General features: G+C 47.0%; 1 protein-coding gene across 8 annotated transcripts in view; it reads right to left on the bottom strand.

The window, feature by feature from the left end:
* The window catches only part of JADE1 (jade family PHD finger 1), a 57907-nt gene that overhangs the window by 8373 nt on the left and 28901 nt on the right, over positions 1-20633 (bottom strand). For all 8 annotated transcript variants that reach the window (XM_044767244.2, XM_070504745.1, XM_014839184.3 and 5 more), the window contains exons 4-9: positions 18714-18871; positions 16418-16605; positions 13430-13641; positions 10067-10234; positions 8659-8775; positions 4419-4940 (exon numbers count right to left, since the gene is read on the bottom strand). In XM_044767244.2, coding sequence (XP_044623179.1) covers positions 4419-4940; positions 8659-8775; positions 10067-10234; positions 13430-13641; positions 16418-16605; positions 18714-18871 — 1365 coding nt within the window. The remainder of the gene's footprint in view (positions 1-4418; positions 4941-8658; positions 8776-10066; positions 10235-13429; positions 13642-16417; positions 16606-18713; positions 18872-20633) is intronic.

Genomic DNA, 20633 nt, shown 5'->3' with positions numbered 1-20633 from the left:
ATTACATGAAAACACAAATGTCAAACACAACAAACCAGATATACAATTAAACCCTTCTTCAGGAAGATGTGGACAAGAGCTCCCCAGTTAGCCCAGAGGCAGGAGTGAAGAGTGACTATGTATTCCCCATCAGCTCCTGTGTCAAAGGCATGACTCCATCTCCTAAAAGCCTTCTTCTTTATGCTGGGGCAATCCCTTCCCCTGCCACCTTCCTCGACATGGAAGAAGGTCGAAGGTCACTAGCCTTTTCTTTTGCCATTGAGGATGGCAACAAGCCATAGGTACTGACACCTCTCCTAACGTCTTCACTCCTTTCAGAACCCTCACAATTACAGCTGTTCTTGCCCTAGCTGTGTTCCAGGCAGTCTTGTTTGCAAGAGGACATGGGGCATTAAGAGGAACAAGCCTGCTGACTTCCACATTTGCATCATGGTGTAATTTCCTGGCCTAAGGCAGGAACGCCAAGTCAGACTTCTCCTGACCCTAACTGATTCACTATTCATTTAGGATCTCCTAACACTTCTCTTCTTGATTAAAATATATATATACATATATATATCTTAAAATTAAAGAATTGAAAAGAAAATCACTCTTCCTGTCTCAAAGTAAATATTTTGATGGTTAACGCACATTCTTTCTCTGACAGGCTCATACTCCCAGGAAGCAGGTGTCCTTTACAAAAATCCTGACCAATTTAGGGATGGGGGTGGCTAACAGGCTATTCTCTTAGATAAATACTGTTCCCCCCAGGGGAGATTAAGAGTGGAAGCTCGAAAAGAGGAAGGGGTCGAACCTAGATCCTTATCATAGATTGAAAACTTTTGGAAAAACAAACACAGAACAGTTTTTACATTAAGAGAGGGAATCCAACTTCTGGAAATAGGAAATGGAAACAAATCTTATAACATCCTAAGAGTAGACAGGTTACTCGCCTATTCAGGTCAGGTACAACAGAGACACATCTCTCTTAATTGATAAACATTTATCCATGGAAATAGAAAAGAAGGAAGATAGAGAACTTGAACTTTGTATATTATTCAAATTTAATTTTGGTGGCTTCAACCACTTCCCCCAGGAAGGGTTTCACCCTGGCTGCTAAGTGGGAAATCCCACTTATACTCCCCATGATCTCCGATGAGAAGCATCGGAGTATAACCCCAAAAAGCAAAGGCCAGGGTTAATTTTCAATTGAAACAAATCAGCCCCCGAATAACTGGAGCACAGGTGAGCACATTTAATAGCGAGCGCCCTAAACCTTACCTCCGTTACACACACAACACTCCTCACAGGACAACTTCCATCAGCAGCCCCTGTATGAGGAGCTGAACTGAGGGTCTGTCCTCAAAACATACCTGCCTCGCCCTTCCTGTGCACAGCTGGACCAGACTTTCTCCCCTGCTTCATCTTCTCCCACAACCCACTTTTGACTGCACTCTCACACCATGTTAAACCTGAGTCAGGCCTTCTGCGAAAGCAGTGGTTCTCAAAGAGAAACGTGTGGGGGCCCTAAAACACAGAACGCTGGCCCCCAACGCCCAGGGTTTCTGGACTCAGAGGTGGGGTCCACAGACTGGCATTTCTATTAAGTTTCCAGGTGATGCTGCTGCTGGTTGGGACAATTTGAGAACCACTGCCCTCAGGAATCGAAGAATGGTTTCAAGGGGTTTTCTGGAATCCCAAACACTGCTTGCAACCCTAAAGCTTAACATGCCTTTTGTTCAAGGATGACTGTAGCCTCTATCAGATTTTTAAAGGTGACCCTTTCCACTGAGTGTTGAGTAGGACAGTCCCCCAGGACCTGGCCCCTTTCGATGCCCTAGCCAGAAGTGCAGCTGTCGCATGTCTTCATCTGAGCAAGCACTCATTTGCTGAACTCATGTTCACTGCATCTTCTAGAAGATAATGTTTAGGGGAAAGGAATCCCACCAGAGTGAAGTGGCCTTGGAAACTTGACATGGCCACCTGCCAGACATCAGCAATCGCATCTTCGGGTTCCCAAACCCTCCTGAATCCATTCCTGTCCTCTAACTTTCTGATCCAGAACTGGCATTCAGTGTGCAAAATGCCCTGAGGTGTATATTTGCAGGAAGGAGCAATTACCATTATCGTTCATCAGAGTTGCTGGCATTTCTAATGAAGACTACTCCTTTGTCAGCCTAGGAATGGCCACGTGCCTCGAGTACAGTCCCATGTAGTGACTGATCCTGCATACCTGCCGTGAACTGCTATTGTGTGAAATGGGCAGAGCTCCAACTTACTTGAAAAACAAAGTAGTCATTTATGACTTGTTCTCATTGTCACCTCTGCCCTGATGAGCCTTTGATCTGACACATTTGTTTATAATTACAAATAACTGTGCAACTCTCTGGGGTGCAGCAGAGATTTCAATATTTTTAAAGCCTCCACCATCACAGGCCTCATGGCAAATTATGGAAAACACATTTTTCATTATAATAGACCCATTTTAAACTGACACTAAATTCCCTAAAATCTCTTGGGCTCTTTAATAGACTAAATATAAGTAATGCCACACACACACAAATCCTGATTTATTCCCTGTTTCTCATACATCATTGGCATCATTCTACTTAAAAAGCAACAGTGATGACTCCAAAGAAATATTAGAATTCAATTTTAAGTGCGAGTTAATCTGAGTAACTTAAGTACAGAAAAGAGTTAGTACACCACAAGCATTTTCTACACTTTTATTTTGTGGTGATTGAGACAAACACAGTCCAAACATTAGACTTCTCGTCCTCCCTCCTGAGGACTATCTGACTCCACAGCTCATGCACCCCAAGTACAGCGGTTGTCGGGCTGGGATAATGGCTTCCCACCAGGATTCCAGTTTATCCTTCCAAACCCCTTTCTCATCTCTTAACAAAAATGCCACACATGCATGTGGCTCAGGCAAGGTCTTCTTCACACTCACCACCAGGGGGGGCACGGGAGCAGGAGAGCGTCACAAACCCTCCTCCCGCTCCGCCTTGGTTCCGCCTGAATCCGGAATCTTAACCTGGTCCCGGAAGGGGCGTCATGACAAGCTGGCACTGGGTCATGGACTAAAAGGGTCTCTAGTGAACACACACTCCCTCCTATGCCATCTCTAACAGGGCCATGCAGGACTCTGTGAGATCTGGGTCTTTCGGCTCAATACTTCGCTTTGTCCCTGTTCTCTGCCTACACTCTCATCTCAAGTCATCTATGAGTCAGATTCTCTCCCAGGCAGGTGAATCACTCCCCGCTAATAAGTTAGGTGCTTGGGGGAGATGCATTAACTGTTCAGGCCACTTGGGTTCCTTTCAGTGCAGGCTGCTTCAGGCTGGAAAGCCTCAGTCCCATCTCCTGCGCACTAATGAATTTAATCGTAGCTGCAGTCGGGGAGTTGACGCAGAAGGTGCTCTAAGACACATCCCCAATTAGCAAGGCTCAGTCAGAAACTACCTACAGGGAGCAGGAGGCCCTGGGGAGGAGACAGCCCACTCCTAATTATTCCTGTAGCAAGGAGGGAGGTCCAGACTGGGACTCTAAAGGTAATGGAGAGTGGGGGAGGCACAAAGCAGCGAACAGCTGAAGGAGGGCCATGAGCCGAGGCTCCAGGCAGCCAACACCATGACACTCAGCAATCCAGTAGTGTGATACAGTAGTGTGCTGAGCATTACTAGGGGCTCCTCAGACAGATCTGATGGCCTTGTGCACCAGGATCCCACCCAACACTCACACGCACGGACACGGACACAGGCGCGCACACACAATCTATGTACACAGCCTCAGTGATGACTTAGCACCTCACTGCCCAGAGCACCTTCTGTAACAGATAAGCATGTGTACTGAGTCCACGCACACACACCAGCACCCACGGCCTGCTCCACTCTGTGACAGCACTGGGAATGCCCCTGCGAATCAGCCAAGAAACAAAGAGGGCCAGAGAGGCAGTGCTTAGCTCTCCTGAATGAGCCATCACCAGCACCTCGTGTTTCCCCAGGCTGAACACGAGATTCTCCTACCTCTGCCCGCCCCCCTCACGATTAATTAACTCCCTTCTGGTTTTCTAACAGTTTGTAAACAATTCTGAGCCAAGGCCCTTGTCATTTTCCTGGGGCTCAGTTCCCTCTAGCTCTAGGATGAAGGGGGGAAAAAAGACACACCCCATTTGATCTTGCAGAATAATAACAAGGATTAATGGGAAAGTGTTTAAAAATAAATCAGAGAAGCTCCCCACGCTGTGGCAGTCTTGCATGTATGTACAATGAGTTTACCAGCCCATAAATATATTTAACCAACACAACCTCATGCTGCAGTATGTACAAGGGTCTGAGAGTAAATGGACTGGCTACCGTTCCTTGCTCTGGGCAAGCGGTCGCCTCTGTGCAATCTTCTTCTCTAAGTCACTACAAGGTGTCAGTGTCAATCATTACCCTCTCCAGGTCCTGCCGCAGGTGAGTGAACAGCTGCAGCCTCCTAAACAAGACATCCTGCTCCCGCTTCGCTAGATTGTCCTCTTCGTCTTTCTTTGGAGTGATCAGGGGCTTGTTGAAGTTCACCTTCCTCTTCAACTTCCAGTACTGGTACAGGAAATCCACTACTTCCTCGGGCAGCCGCAGGGCCCTGGCAACATCCAGCAGGTTGACGAAGGTATAGAACTCATCTTCCAGCTGTTGGAGCTTCTGCTTACGGACACTCACCCTGTGGGCCTCCTCTTGATTCTGCTCAAGGCTGGCAAAGGGCTCCAGCGCATCCCGGGGGGAACACTCAGGGGCCCCATTCTCCTGAGCAGCCCCCTCGCCGAGGCTCTCCTCGGGTTTCCTATGTGAGCTATGCTTCGGGCAGTAGGACTTGAACTTGACTTCGTCATTCTCCGCCAAGATGGTCTTCATCTCCAGGCCCCGGTCAAAAGCACAGGTCACATGGAAGGCCGTGCGGCAGTTCTTCACAGAGCACTGGTAAGAACACACAGAAAAGACGATTATGAACAACAGTGACTAAAGCCCTCAGTGCTAGGCACACGCATGCACACACAAACAAACACACACAAGCAGGGCTGTACTTTAAGCGTGTGCCAGGACAGAAAAGTTTTACGTGGACTAACCCTGGCAGACCTAGTCATGTTTTAAATAAGGTAAGATCTGGGATTTAGGGAACTCTTCGGAGGAAAGGTTTTGTAACCAAACCATAACTCTCTCAGAAAAGCATCTGCACCCAAACAGCCACCTCAAGCAGACACAATCATACGAATGGCACGTGCAGACAAAGGTGGTCTGGCACTCAGATTATAACTCAAAAGAATGTGCGCTCGATATGCAGAGTAGACTTGTTTTTCCTTATAGATCTGAGTTCTCTTAGTGTTTATCTAAAAAGCTTGAATGGTAAGACTCTCCTCAGGAAGAATGACTACCAGTCAAGTTCCTAAAGGACCGTGAATCCTCATTCTTACCCCCAGCCAAGAAGAGTCCCAGCACAAGTGGGAAAATAAACAGTACATTTCCTCTAAGCAGCCACCGGCTGCTCCCAACTGAGAGTGAATAAAAACTCCCAAAGAGTGAAAAAGAACAGAAGATGGGGAGAATCCAGCACAGGAGGGATAGAGAAAGGTCTCCCACCCATGAGGAAGCTTCGTCGGATGCAGAAAGGCTTCCAGGCCAGTGGAGCCGAGTCCTAACACCTGTGTGTGCCACGCCTGGCAGCGCTGGCTGCTCCCAGTGTCCTCTGGGACTGACTGCAGAACCATGAGGGACCTGCTTCCTGTGGGTCACAGGGAGGTCAACCCCGAGGAAAGGCATCACCGGGCTCTGCCTTCCCTCCCTGCTAAACACTCCCCCACCCCCCAGTGCCACATCAGGGCTCCAATCTAGTGGCTTTGATCAGGCAGCAAGCCACAGGCCTGCAGGAGAGAAGTGATTAACTTCTTCCTGTCTGATCTTGCGGGGTGAATCCCTGGAAGGCTCCTTGTGGTGACTGAAGCCAGTCCCTTAAAAGCAACACTGTATTGTGTGAGGCCAAGTGATCCCTGGGCATGCCACGGCTGCAGAGAGCAGCAGAACCCAGTGGCCCTGGGCCAGCTGAAAAGCTTAATTAAACTCATTCAACAGACCCTGAATCGCATAACCACGAATGGCAGAGGCTTGAGTTGAGGTTTTTCCCCTAATCATTTCAGTATTTAAGAGGTGACTCACTGCCAGCCATGATTTCTTCCATTATTATAAAGTCGCTCTTACCCAGAAGTTCAGAAAATCCAACTCTTCACCATTCCCCCATTACAAACACTTGATGCACATAAACTAACATCAATCTGTAATTTTGTCTATAAATAACCTCAATTCCAAGAAACGTGTGAACCCAGCTTTAGTGGCAGAACACACACATACACACCTGGCCACTTTCATTAACACAGAGTGCTCCTCCCTGTTAGCACGCGGCCAAGTGGGAACAGATGACGGAGACACTGTCTGTGTTTGGCTTAAGCTACACTTAACCCAAGCGCTCCAACCTTAAAGAGGAATGAGCTGCGGCAGAATATTTATCCAGGACTTTGTAAAGGCGCCAAATGGCCTTCCTCTGGGTTTTCCTATTCAGGTTGACTCAGCAAACAGATGTTACAGAAACGTAACCCAGAGCCTTCACAGCTGCAGACATTTCAGAGAGGAATTCTTTAATAAAATCAATCCATTCTGTGAAGATATAAAAAATCATCAACCTTCCTTGGCCTCTTCTCCTTCGAATTAATCTTCTGGGAAAAAGAGGTCAACAGCAACAAAAAAAGTCATTTTATCGTCTGTCTTCAAAAGAGGAACAAAGATCATTCGCCCATCTCTTGTAAACATCAGTTAAGGATCAGGATTGGTGAGCTCAGAAAACGGCATAAATTCTCTCCTCAGAGAACATCAAGTAACTTACACGAAAATAATTTCCATGTTCCTTGCTTTGCCATAGCTTGTTTCCTGCAAGTGTTCACACAGGTATGTCTACACACAAACACACATACACAGCTTTATGCCTTTTTTTTATTTTGAGGCTTTTAAAAACCTCCTCCCCCATTCTCTCCCAATACAACTCTGGGGCCAGAGGCCTTGGTCATGTTTTAGTTTTAAACAGATTCTATTCACATACAAAAATCGGCACTGTTTTCAAGGTCTGCAGCCAAATCCCACCAGCTGTCTCATGCCTCACCCTCTGAGTATTTCTGTTAACATTTTTGATTCTTGAACTCCAGTGGAAGTGATAACGAAGAAAAGTAGAACTACTCGGCATGTAAAATGAAAAGTTTTGAAAACCACCAGTCAGTGAATACCCTACCAACAGAAATATTTATCAGCCAAAATACAAACTGATTTTACCAAATGAGGTTATTTCTCTAAACCCCAGGACTGGCAGTTGGACAGTCTGCTCTCAGAATGTGAAGCAGAGGCTGAGGGAGAGCCCGTGGCCCTGAGCTGGCACCTCCCAGAGGAACAGCTGGCCTTGATCTTTAGGGCCAATGTCAGCCACACACCGCATCTGGAGACCTTGGTGCAACAACATTTCAGGCCTCGTAAGTCATGACTGTCTAGATGCCAGTAAGGTGAGGCCCAGAAATTAACTTCTTAAGCAGAGTTTTAGACAGCATGAAAAAATACACAGCATGCCATCTCTCTCTCTCTCCTTAATTCTATCTGCCTTGTGACTTTCTAAACGTGTGGATATGGAAAATGCAGACAAAATTTTTACACACAAGCTACACACACAAACACAAACACACACACACACACACACACACACACACACACAAAGTGCCACAAAGAATAAGATATCCTGGGGACCAGCCCCATGGCCGAGTGGTTAAGCTCGTGCGTTCCACTTCGGCGGCCCAGGGTTTTGCTGGTTTGGATCTTGGGCGCAGACATGGCACTGCTCATCAAGCCAGGCTGAGGCGGGATCACACAGGCCACAAGTAGAAGGACCCACAACTAAAATATACAACTATGTACCGGGGGGCTTTGGGGAGAAGAAGGAAAAATTTTAAAAAAAATTAAAAAAAGAATAAGATGCCCAGATTGTGTTCAGATAACAGCTTCTGCAAAGAACACTTGGTACAGCACCTCGTGGGTGTCCCTCTACCCAGCTGGTGCTCCAAGGAAGTCTCTGTTTTACCAAATGCAAAAGCATCAGCATGCCAAGTTGACTTCAAACAGTGTGCGCCTAAGGTATGACACACCCTGTGCGCACACCTTGGAAACCCACAGCGTCAGGAGGCAGCCACAGAGGCAGGTCTGCCACTCGGCACTGTAAGTACAGGTGGGAGGTGTCCAACCCGCCCACATCAAGACTCAGCTTCTTCTCTGGAGGTATCTGCCTGTAGAAAGAGCTGCAACACCAGGCTTGGGGCAGAATGGGAGAAACCACAGACAAACTGGAAGTGCCTTACAGCTCAGCAGACTTCCGAGTTGCCCTGTGATTGTTAAAGCAGGGGTTCTGGTTACACTGGATACAATCCACCAACTACAGGTATTCGCTCGGGGCTGGAGTCGTTCCTCAGCAACCTCTGATGGGCTGTGAGAACCTTGTCCTGCTTCCTGGATTCTAGTCCCACCTCCAAATTCTAATAGGTTGCAGAGCCCAACCTCGTCCTGCTCCCTGCAACACAGGGAGGGAAAATGAAGCTATGCTGACTAAGCTGATTACCTGTATGGAGGCCCCAAACTTCTCATTGCAGAGGCTGCACACCAGCGCCCACCGACTGCTGGGGATGTGAGACACCTTTGTGATGGGCTCCATCTTCTCGGGGCTGCCAATGCTCACCTAGAGGCCCAAGAAATAGCAAGACAGGGTGGCAGAGGCCATCAGACAAAGGCTGAACACAGACATAGAAACTTAAAGATCCGTTTCTTTCCTGCAGCCCTCCTACTTGATAGTGGCAAGGTGCACTCGCTCTCCTCAGGCAGGCAAACCCCCACTTTAAGCGTCAGGATAGCACAGGGGTCAGCTCAGGGCCAGCAGCAGGAGCGAGCCCAGAGGCCAGTCCCAATGTGCCCCACGCCCTCCATGCGTCCGGGGGTCATCTGACACAGATGTCCCTGTTTGTAAAAACACTTCTCACCTGAGTGACTGACAGCAAAGACGCGTATGGTCAGGACAATGCAATCTACTGCACCTCTGGCCCACAATGAAGTGGTCAAGACTGAAAATCCATCTTAAATATATTTAAATAGGTTGTCAACATGAATCAGTAAATATAAACTGCTTTTAAAATCTCTCGCTACAGAAAACCATTCTCTTCAGTCAGAAAAGCTTACTACAGTCAAAGTGGAAAACTACCAAGATAAATAAGGTGTCTTCTCTGCATTTGGCCAGAATCACTGAACTGGATCCCTGTTAATACTAAACCATGAGATCCAGTGCCTCTGAGACCAAGTCTTGGAACCTCAATCCAAATGATCCCCAGATAATTTTCCTCAGGAGGAAAAATTCACCAAAAGTCACACATCAAAAAATGCTGACATTTGAATCACAAATGATATTCTCACAGTGATCCATGCAAATTAAATTAGTCAAGGTCTGGGACTTGAAATAAATTAGACCAGATCTGAAATTAAAAAGGTTGAGGCTAAGTAAGAATTTTAATAAAAAATCACAAAAATGTGACCTAGAGCAGTGGTTCTTTAACCATGACGGTACTGCATGTACCACTGCCAGGCCCAAAGATTTACAGCCGATCCCTGGGGAAGGACACAGCCGACCCAGCCGCACCCAGGCCACAGCCAGGAATGCTGCCAGTCCACTCCTGGAAGCGTGTGTCAGCAGTGGGAGGGTTAGCTGTGATGGATATCTGAAGCGAAGTTTAAACACCACCAACCAAGAGTCTAATTCACTGCTGCTTCCAGTTACCATTTCCACAAATTTACACACCATGACAAGACGATCATATGCTTGAGACTCAGTTTAAGGGGAAAAAAAGGGTAGCAATTAAAAGGTGTCTTTTTACTTATCAGCTACAAGGCCGCCCATTTATGAATGGCTCCCTACCCCTCCCCCACTCCCAGCTACAAGCCACGACCTCCAGAGCTAAGCTACTACCAAGAACCACACCTACCTCAGGGATCCACAGAGCACAGCTGACATGGACCCATTTGGTTCCGCTCCGGGTAGGCTTCATAGCTCCGCCTTTCTTGGGACATAGCAAACACTTTGGCTGAACTCCCAGGGCACAGGTCCGGCACAGCCAACTGCCCTCTGGGACCTTGAGGATTCCATAACAGGCCTGTAAAGCCACAGCAAGCACAGCCCCAAGGAAAAGAGAGAAAGAGAAAAGACTTATTTTTGCCATTATATCTATTAATTTTAAAACACCCGGAAAGATTTTATCAGAACCAACACCAAAATGGAGGCACTCCCACATCCAGCTAGCTGGGACCCTCTCCCTTCAGGAAAAATGCCAGGCAGCCTCACAGGGGCTGCCAGGAGGGGACTGAAAATACATACTTACTTAGCACATGGTGGTCCTGAAAACTACTGGAGGACAGAAAGGTTTGCAGAAAAGCTGCTTTGCAGCAAGTTTCTAACTATTGAGCAGTAAATCCTCAAAACGCTCTCCAGGGCTAAGTGGCGAGAAGCCACTCCTCTCTACTTTCTGAGGTGGGTGGGATACAAAGCGCGAAAAAAACAGAGCGGTGGAGAGTCTCCCAAAGCTATTGCATGAGATGGCAATGGAAACGGGAAATGGGAAAGGAACTAAGAGCATCCTCAGTCGCTGGGCTACGCAAACTACTAACTAGATCCCAACACTCTCGCACATGAACACAAAAACTAAGATATTCTGGACAAAGGATTTGGTCTCTTTAGCTGATACTTAAAGCCTGCTTTCGCACAAGATGGCAAAATTACACAAAACAGCAAAAACTGCAGAAATAAAGGCTTTTAAAACTAAAGTCATGAAGATAGTTCAAAGAAAGAAAAGGCAAACGTTAAGTAAGTGAAGAAAGGAAACCCTGATGGTACTGGGAGCACGTTCAGAGCCTTTTAAAAACACCAAACTGTTCAGAACTTTGTCCTTAAATGAACCAGAAGTCAGGAAGTTGAGAGACAGAGAGTAACATAGCTCCAATTCTCCAGACAGGAAAAACACAGCCGCGTTGCAATCTGAATATCCAGGACGCAGAAAGGAAACCACAAGGATGAGAGCTGAGCAAAGTTAAGTAACAAGGAGACTGGAGCTTAGGGGTGCTGTGTCAGTGCCATGAATGAGCCACTGTCAACACTGACTTAGAGGAAAAATATTTTTAATAGCGCTAAATGACACTATTAAGCTTTCAAATACTAAAAAGTTCTATATCAGGCATTCTAGAGAAAGTCACATTTGAAGAGAGAATTTTTTTACTGGAAGAGCAAGTCTAAGCTAAATTACAAGATTAAATAAAATATGCCTTAAAGACAAGCCATGAAGAACATCTCAAAAGGAAAACGGAGTCAACATTAAGGAAGAGAGAGAACGTGGTCTCACAGAAAACACGGAAGACCAGGCATACAGATGGGGGTGGATGGGAGCCCGGAGTCCCTGAGCTCCAGTTCCAACTCTGCCACTAACCCCCAGGAGGACCTTCCACAGCCCACCCTGACATCCATTAGCTCATTTATACAACAGGGGGTTCAACCAGTTTTCAAGCAGAAGCCTTTTTTTCAAACAAAATTGTTCTCAGTCAAAAAAAGGAAAATGGCAGGGAAAAGACAGAAACATCATCCAAGTAAGAAACACCAGCAACTAAAAAGCAACAATGGTCGTCACAACACTCATGATCTTGACATAACAAAATCACTACAGGAATTCTCCCTTATCCCAAGGAAACTTCCGAGACAATTCGAAAATCCAGAGCTACAGGATGGGCGCTCACATGACCAAAGGAAGAAACTGTGGTCGCATGTCTCAGGGTCAGGATGAGCTGGGGCAAGGCCACAGCAGGGCAGCCATTGGGCAGAGGGGAATCCAAAGAGGAAACAAAGAAAATAATAATCAAGAATGTCACAGAGCAAACTTGATTCTTCTTCCCGAGAGGTCACCCAAATAACTATTCCACACGAGTCTTTCTTTTGTTTTGTATCTCAGCATCAACAGGCAAATTCAAAGAAAGTCTCACAGGACAGCCTTTTAAATGACAAGTGTGCATGTGAACACGTGTCCTCACAGAAATCCAAATCACTTCATTATTGCATTGAAAAAATAAATAGAGGCCAGCCCAGTGGCATAGTGGTTGGGTTCGCGAGCTCTGCTTCGGTGGCCAAGGGTCCACAGGTTCAGATTCCAGGCGTGGACCTACACACCACTTATCAAGCCATGTTGTGACAGTGTCCCACATACAAAATAGAGGCAGACTGGCACAGATGTCAGCTTAGGGACAATCTTCCTCACCAAAAATAAATAAATAATAAATAAAAAAGATTAGAGAGACTGAGATTGTCACAGGATTTTAAAATCACCTGGTGCCCAGCCTTATTGAAGTCTAAGGGTTTACCTTTCTGAACGGTAGGAAGCACCCACCAAATCCAACTGGCGTCAGTGAGGACAGGAAATAACTTTTAAGAAAAGGGGCCTCTTTCCTCTTCTTTAACAGCTCAGTTTATACAGTAAACATGTTAACAAATGTTATGGGTTGAACTGTGTCCCAAAAAGATGTAAGTTCTAGCCTCAGCACCTCAGAATGTGACCAAATAGGAAATAGGGTCCTTGCAGCTGTAACCAGTTAAGATGAGGTCCTACTAGAGTGGAGGGCCTCTAATCTGACTGATGTCCTTCTAAGAACACAGCCACGTGTGAAAACACAGGCACACAGGGGGACACCGTCTGACAACAAAGGCAGAGACTGGAGTTGTGCGGCTATAAGAAAAGGCTCAACAATTGTCAGCAAACCACCAGAAGCTGGAAGAGGCAAGGAAGGACTCCCCTACAGGTTCCAGGGGGAGCCCGGCCCTGCTGACACCTCGATTTCAGGCTCATACTCCTTAGAACTGTGAGACAATAAATGTCTGTTGTTTAAGCCATCCAGTGTGGCATTTTGTTATGGCAGCCCTAACAAACTAATACAGCAAACTACCCACCTTTTCAAGAGTTTGCTATGTTTTTTTTCCAGTGTCAATACCTAAACTCAAGTGTTAGAGCAGGGCAGAAGGGGCTCATATATTTTTCTTAAGTACACCTGACTTTTATGGATAGGAATAAAAACATTATGTGAAGGAAGAAGCTTCCTATCAAGGATTCTATTCTTCCGGTTGTAAAAGGAGCAGGAAATACTTCAAACTTTGTAAGAACCTATTAGGAACAAAAAGACCTTGTCCAGAGGGCACAGAAAGGACAGTGGCAAAATGGCCACCGTCTGCAGGAAGACCCCCAGCCTCCCTGGGCTCCCTAGCAGCAGACGGACTCACACCACAAGTGGCTTCTTTCTGGGCCTCACTGCCCACATACCTGGTGCACACAGATGTTGCATTTGTCACAGAACACCATCTCATTGCCGTCCTCACCGTCAGGCGACTGGCAGACGTCACAGACAACGTCTTCGTCATATTCAATCCCCAGGCCTTCTTCAGTCTCTATAGCATGATTCATATTGTCATAGCATCGCTGTTCAAATTCCTCCAGGACCCTTTCCATGGTGTATTCATCTAACTCAGGCATTCCTGAAGGAAAAATGCCACAAACCCATTTTCATAAATCCATATTAGTAAATATTATAGTAGGACAATACCAGTTTATTTATATTTATGAATAATTTACAATGAATAAATAATATTATAAATAAATTCATCCTAAGTGCCCAAATATTTCCTACTGAATGCCTCTCAGACCCTTCCAAGGAAGGATCTTCAAATCAAAAGGCAGAAAGAGTCTTGCAGGCAACAGTTTGTTCCTTATGGTCAGACACTGAAGATGGAGTGTTCTAAGTAGAAAAGCACAAGATAAATCCCACATGGGGTCAAGGATATTAAATACAAACATTGTTAAATTGTCATTTCATTACAACATTATACATAACAACGAACATGTAAGCGACTGCAAAACCGCAACCACATATTATGATTTGGTGTGTTTTTTTAAAAACATTCTTTCTTGCTGCCTAAAATGGTGCTCTGAGAACAGACTTCACTGTGCGCACTCCAATGTTTTTCCTGGTTTATCCTTTGTCACCCTCTGGATTTACTAAGTTGAGATGCATAGTTAATCAGACAGATGAAAGACCCAAACACAAGGAATGTCTAAAGCAAAGGAAACGGCTTGTTGTGAACCAAGTAAGACGCATTCTTAAGCAAGAATGATCAAAAATAAATTTCAAGTGGTTATCGTGGTTGTAGGTGGTGGTGGGGTAAGACTTATTTCCTTCCATTTGTGGATATATTCCAAACTTCCTACAATGAAAATACTCATGCAGAAAGAAAAAACACGTTATAAAAAATATTCAGACAGACCACTTAAGTGGCTAGAAACAACAGAAATGTCATTAAAGCCAACAACTTTTATGCATTCTTGTAAATTTAAAACCATCGAATTAACACTTCTCGAGTCTTTAAAAATTTGGAGAACACATCAGAGCTGACACTATGATAAGCCCTAAACACATATCCAAAAAAGCCCCCTATCATTTCAAAGCCTATTTAATTATGAGACAGTTTCTGCATGGCCAGGCTCTTTCATCTCAATTCCTCCTACCAGTTTTGAAAACACCACTGGCTTTGAAAATACAATCCTATGCCCTATAATTAATTTTTACCATTAAAAATACCAGTAAAAGCTAAGACAAACATCTTTAAGCATGTGTTCCATTTATGTTACACAACTGCGTGATTTATCTTGACACAGTATTGAACACTACCTTTCAATCTGATGCGGTGGCCCAGTACCCATTACTTAACCCATCCACAGAAGCCTCCAGTGTTTCTAGCTGTCCCCTCTGCCTGAAAACAGGACACCTAAGACTATTACACTGGTCTTTACAAAGCTGCCACAAAGAACTTTATATTCTTTGAAGCTGAAACATAGTAATCTGAAAACTTCTAAACAGATTCTGCAAAACAATCTCCTGGCTTGCTGACATTCTGGCCACCAAGAACTAAAAGCAAGATTTCCTTTCCATGAGGAAGGAAATCTATTTGTCAAAACAGCCGAGTAATCAAACAAGGAGAAAATAACCACTCTGCCGCTCAGTGCACACTCCAGCCTGCCATTCACAGAGGTGAGAGGCACGGAAGCACAAGCAGCCATCAACTACAACATGCCAGACCCTGTGCTACGCTCAGGGATCGGTACAAAACAAAAACACTGTCTTGGTCCTTCTGGCTCTGAATCTACCGTCAAACATTTTGTAAATATCTACCACGTGCTAGATTGCAAACAAACAGCCCTGCCACCACTATCCCACCCTGGACTCCCAGCACAAAAAATCATCCTCATGGCATCTCACACCGAGGCCGACCTGACCTCAGAGTCCTGCTCATCACGATACTTCCAGGGCCCTTAGCAATCAGAAGCAGCATGCAAGATGAAACCTAGGTTCCATCGTGGCCTCAACACAGGAAGGTGCAAGGAAATGAGGTACAGAAGCTCCGAGCTGTGCATACATAAAAAATGAGTGACTTGGGGCTGGCCCGGTGGCATAGTGGTTAAGTTCACATGCTGTGCTTTGGCAGCCTGGGGTTTACACGTTCAGATCCCAGGCACGGACCTACACGCTGCTCATCAGGCCATGCTGTGGTGGCATCCCACATACAAAATAGAGGGAGACTGCCACAGATGTTAGCTCCAGGACAATCTTCCTCGTCAAAAAAAAAAAAAGAGTAACTTCTAGAAAAGAGATGACGATGGGCAGAGCACTAAGGCATGGCTTCTTAGGAGGACAGCCAGGTCGGAGATGAACAGGTGAGAGGGAAAGCACTCCAGGTTTACAGCAGGACTTAAGGAGAATCACAGAAGTGAAAATACAAGATGGGGAGCTTGACTGGAGTGGAGTTTATTGTGAGAGACGGCAGGCCACAGCTGAAGGAAGGATCTGAATGGCACTGCAGGAAAAAACCACCAGCGCAGGAAGCTGCGTGGACCAGAGCCTCCTGTGATCTTGGGGAAGTCATTTCATTTCCCTGGGCTTCACTTCCCTTGTGGTGAATAAGTGAGGAGGGCAGACCTGGGCAGGAGTGGGGAAGCCTGCTTCCACGCCCATGGAAAACATCCCTCATCAATCCCACACTCTCTCCATGAGCTGCTCGCAGACTCAGAGTCCATCTCCACAAACCTGCCACAGCCAACAGCTCATCTCCAAAGGGAGCCCGTGATTCTGAAACGAACTGAAGCTAAGATGGAGCCAGCTTCACCAGGGGATGAGGAACTTCTGCTACTCCCTACGTGCCTAAAGTACTTCTCCATTCATCACTCATTAATAAAATAATATAACCCATGCTCTCTCACCCATCTCCTTAAATTCCTCATTGGTCAGCTCCAGCCACGCAGCATCCATGTCATTGAGGTCGTAACGACACACACTGTCAGCCAGTGTCCGGATGTCCACATAGCCCAACTCTGGAGGCTCAGAGCCTGATGAGATGATGTATTTCTTGGGCCTGATAAACATGAGGGATTTCTCTTCAGACACGACCCTAGTTAACAAGAAAACAAGGCAGCCAGTTTACCCTTCCTGCCACACAAAAGGAAGTCTGTCAGAAGGCCCCAAGTTAGCTTGTCTTCACTAAGTTAAGAGGCTTAAAACCCTAATGTCACTACTGATATACAACTAAGCAGGAGTCCTTAAAGCCCCAAAATGGAAACAGGTAAGTGAAAACATGGCAGAAGTCTTCAAAACCAGCTTCTCCCTCTTGGTTTCCCAGGACACTACCATGCCCTGCCACCATCGACAACAGCAGCTGCTCTGGCCAGAGGGCAGCACCAAAACCCTGACCCACTAAGTTTCAAGGCTTAACAATTACATCGCTTTCCACTAACCAGGCCTGCCCCATCCCCCCTGCCGGAGGCCAAGCACTGGGTTCTCAAGAATATCAAGGAGGCAAGAGCAGCCACACAAGCAGGGCATGCACAGCAGAAGGCTAGGGAACCAAGGGGAGAAACCCATCACCTCTGATCTTAAAAATGAAACCAGGCCCTCCCAATTACTAAGCAATCTAAGAATCAGACAGTCTGAGCCAAGTAGGGGACTCTCCCAAAATGCACTTAGGATCCCAGGGCAGGAACACAAGTTCTCTCTGCCACCCTCTCCCCCAACCTAACACCTGGGGAAGTGCTCTCCACTGCACTGCTCCAGAGAAACGACAGCACACGAGAAGATCAAATCGCTCCCAACTTGGAATGAAGGGCCCTCTTTCTAAAAACAAAGGCCTGGCATCGGGGGCCCCATATGCCCACACAGTTCCTGCACATCTCCGTGTCAGCAGTGTGCATTAACAAGTTGTGCCAAGAGTTTGTCAAAGTATTTTCATCACCCTTATAATTACCAGTGATTTTGTCTACATGACACTGAGATGGGCAAACCGAAGGGTCATTTCTCCTACTCAACCAAGACCAGGGTTTCAGATGAAAACTTCCGTGAGCTGTGTGAATACTTACTTCTCTTGTGCTGGGCTCCCTAGTGCAATGGCACAATTCAGTGAGTAACTCCTGGACTGGGGCTGCCAACGCTGAGACAGGGGTGTTGTGCCCCAGCTGCAGACTCCAAGGCAAACGCTGTGTTTATCCTGCAGAGCCCAGTGAACCCTCTACTCCACAGGCCAGGAGTCTGGCCTATGGAGGCACCTCATTGGTCACTTAAGCCTGCATGTTTATGTGGACATTTGTCACAGAGGTCCCAAAACAACAATAACCAAATTCAATCATCCTGAGTGCCTGCAGAGATGCAAAGCGCAAGGCGGCCAAGAAGTAAATTCAGTCCCTATACAGCAATGGTGAAAGAGGAGGGTGTTTCACAAAGCAGGCAGCTGGCTGACACACAGCAGAGGAACCAAGTGCCAGCTGAGCACAGAGGGCACGCGATCCTCTCTCCCTTCAAGGAGCCTCCAGGTCAGTGGAACTGGACAGTGACTGGCTGCAGGGTTATCCTAAAACGAGTTACTGAGGACCCGACCCTCGAAGACCCTTCAGGGGAAAAGTGGTTTCTAGGTAAATCCAGAGAAAGCTCCACCTGAACACCTGGGCGAAGTCCATCCATAGGAGAACTCATCAAATACGTTCCTCGTCTACCGCTCCCCTTCCACATGACCCAACCTGGCAGGCCTCCGCGCACGTGTCCTCCTCAAAGGTGGAGTCGACCACCGTGGGACCCAAGAAGCCACTGCTGCTGGTTCCCAACAATGCCAGACAACCTCTCCCCAGCAGAGCTACTCTCCAGAGTGAACGTGATTGGGTGGGGGGCTGGGGATGAGGAGCTGCAAGTGCAGAAAAAAGCAGCAGCTGTTCCAACATCCAAATTTCCCTCCCCCATACAGTCACTTCCCAGAACATCTTAGAATCTGTTCTTCTCTCAGAAGAGAGCGGCATCTTCCAAAGATGGCTACCGTCTTGAGTTTGGAGGCCTATGGCCCTCAAAATCTCTACCCTTTGGACCTGAAGTGTGTTTCTACCACCTTTCTATTCCCACTTGAGGCCTCCTGTTACTTCACTGCTAACGCAAACACTGCTCTTCCCAGACACCTGGCTGTCGGGGCAGAAAGGTAAGGGCGGGTGAAGAGGCAGCACATCTCTCTGTGGGGACGTCTACCTGGCCACGGGCTGAGGGATGGTCCCAGGGCTCACTGGCACCTGGACCCCTTTCTCCCATTCCTGTCTCCAGGGATCGGCCAACACATAGTACTCATCCGGGTTCAGCTGGTAGGAGTCATGCAACTTCATGGCGGTAATCAGGTCTGTCCTAAACACCTGGAAAGGGAAAGAAAGGGTCACTGACATTTGATATTTGCATTCTTCATCAGAGCACTGGCAGCTACAGGGTAACCATGGAGCTGCCATGTAACAAGGTCACTGTATCAACAGAGAACCAGTCTGACCTATTACAGGAAAGCCCTGGGCCTGCCATGCCCTTGGCCTCTCTCAGGCTTGGGGGTGACAACAGCTCACAGCGCTCTCTCACTCTTTCAACTCCATGAGACAGCGTGTCTACTACAGCAACAGCAGCAAAGAAACCTCACTGTCTTCCCCTGAAAAACTTCTAAGAACTCTCAATTCACCAAGCAGGCTGCTAAACATGCGCCTGAAAATCCCTGGAGGGAGGTAGTTTACCAGAGGGTGCTCTTTTGGTAAGTGTTTACAAAATAAAACTCCATAACCATGTAACAACTTCAAGCCGAAACTCAGAACCAGCACGGTCTCCTCTTCTATATTCAGACTACCACCGCCTAGCCCCCGCCTCCCAGGGCACTAGGCCTCACGGCAAGGTGTCCGGGGCGCTCAGGTCCTAGTTGACTACTGCCAGGCACAAGTACAGGCTGGAAAAATCTTGGGAAAGAAGCAGTGATAGACCAACGGAGTCAAGTCAGAGAACGGGCTTGTAAAGAATGTGTTTATTTGCACACCTTTGCCTGGCTTAACTTCTACAGGAAAGGGTATTTGTGGGGAAAGGAGAGCGGGGAAGGAGAGGAAGAGAGAGAGAAAGAAAGAAGCAAGCAAGCAAGCTACTACCCTCTCCTCACCCTCCAAAAAGAGACCCACAGGACTCAAAAGTAGCCCTCTGCCAAGACAGCACCTCAGCCCTCAATGCAGGTATATGGAGAGCACAGCACAGACCTCCTCACACGCCTGCGCCTCCTGATGGGGGCGGGGAAACGGAGGGAGGACAGCACTGGGCCCCAGCCAAGGCCTCGTCCTCAGTGCACGGGTGTCTCAGGGCTACATAAGGAAGCTCTGACCTTGGCATGAGTGCTGGCCTGAAGTTGTGTTTGGCACAGAGCGTGCTTGCATCTGTACGCTACACTCTCTGTTTACACAAGACACAATGCTGAACTCTCTCTCCTCAGGACAGGGAGTTCTTTCTTGTGCTGCTGAGCACAGTTCACATTATATGCCTGCTAACAGGTCCATATTTGTTTTTCCTGGTGGCTTTTCAGACTGGTGATCACTTTAATAAACTTCACCATAATAAAGTCTGAGGCAGCATCTGAATGAAAAGGCCATTTCTCCAGCCTGCCATTTTGGACACCGCCTTTTCCCCAGTATGCTACTCCTTTGCTTCCAAAGTCCCAGTAACAAGCGAGAACCTGGCCGTGCACCCTCCACAAAAGTTCGAGTAAGGTCAGGTGCCCTGACAGCACAGAACCCCTGAGGCAGGTACCCAGCCCAGGTATGCAGTAACTTCATCAGCCATGCCCTCCCCATGCCCAAAGAGAAAGTCCTTTAAAACAAGTCACAGGTCTACGTCTCCAGGAAGCACATCAGTTAAACACACATTCCAACTCAGCCCTCCAAATAAGAGAGTTTGCCAAAGAAGAAGAAAATCAAACCAAAGCAACAAGTTGAGAAAAGCCAGCCCACCATTCCTTTAAAGACTCGGATGAGGATGGTCAGAACGGAAACAGATGCCCTCAAATGGACATGGACTCCCGGCTCCCTGGCGGAGTTCAACATTAGCCCTTTAAGCATAAAGTAGTTTGAACTCAGAAATTTTAGCAAACAATCTGGAACAAAG

This window comes from Equus asinus, chromosome 3 (assembly GCF_041296235.1).
Source record: "Equus asinus isolate D_3611 breed Donkey chromosome 3, EquAss-T2T_v2, whole genome shotgun sequence".
Taxonomy (NCBI): Eukaryota; Metazoa; Chordata; class Mammalia; order Perissodactyla; family Equidae; genus Equus; species Equus asinus.
This window is presented reverse-complemented; position numbering and strand designations above follow the sequence as displayed.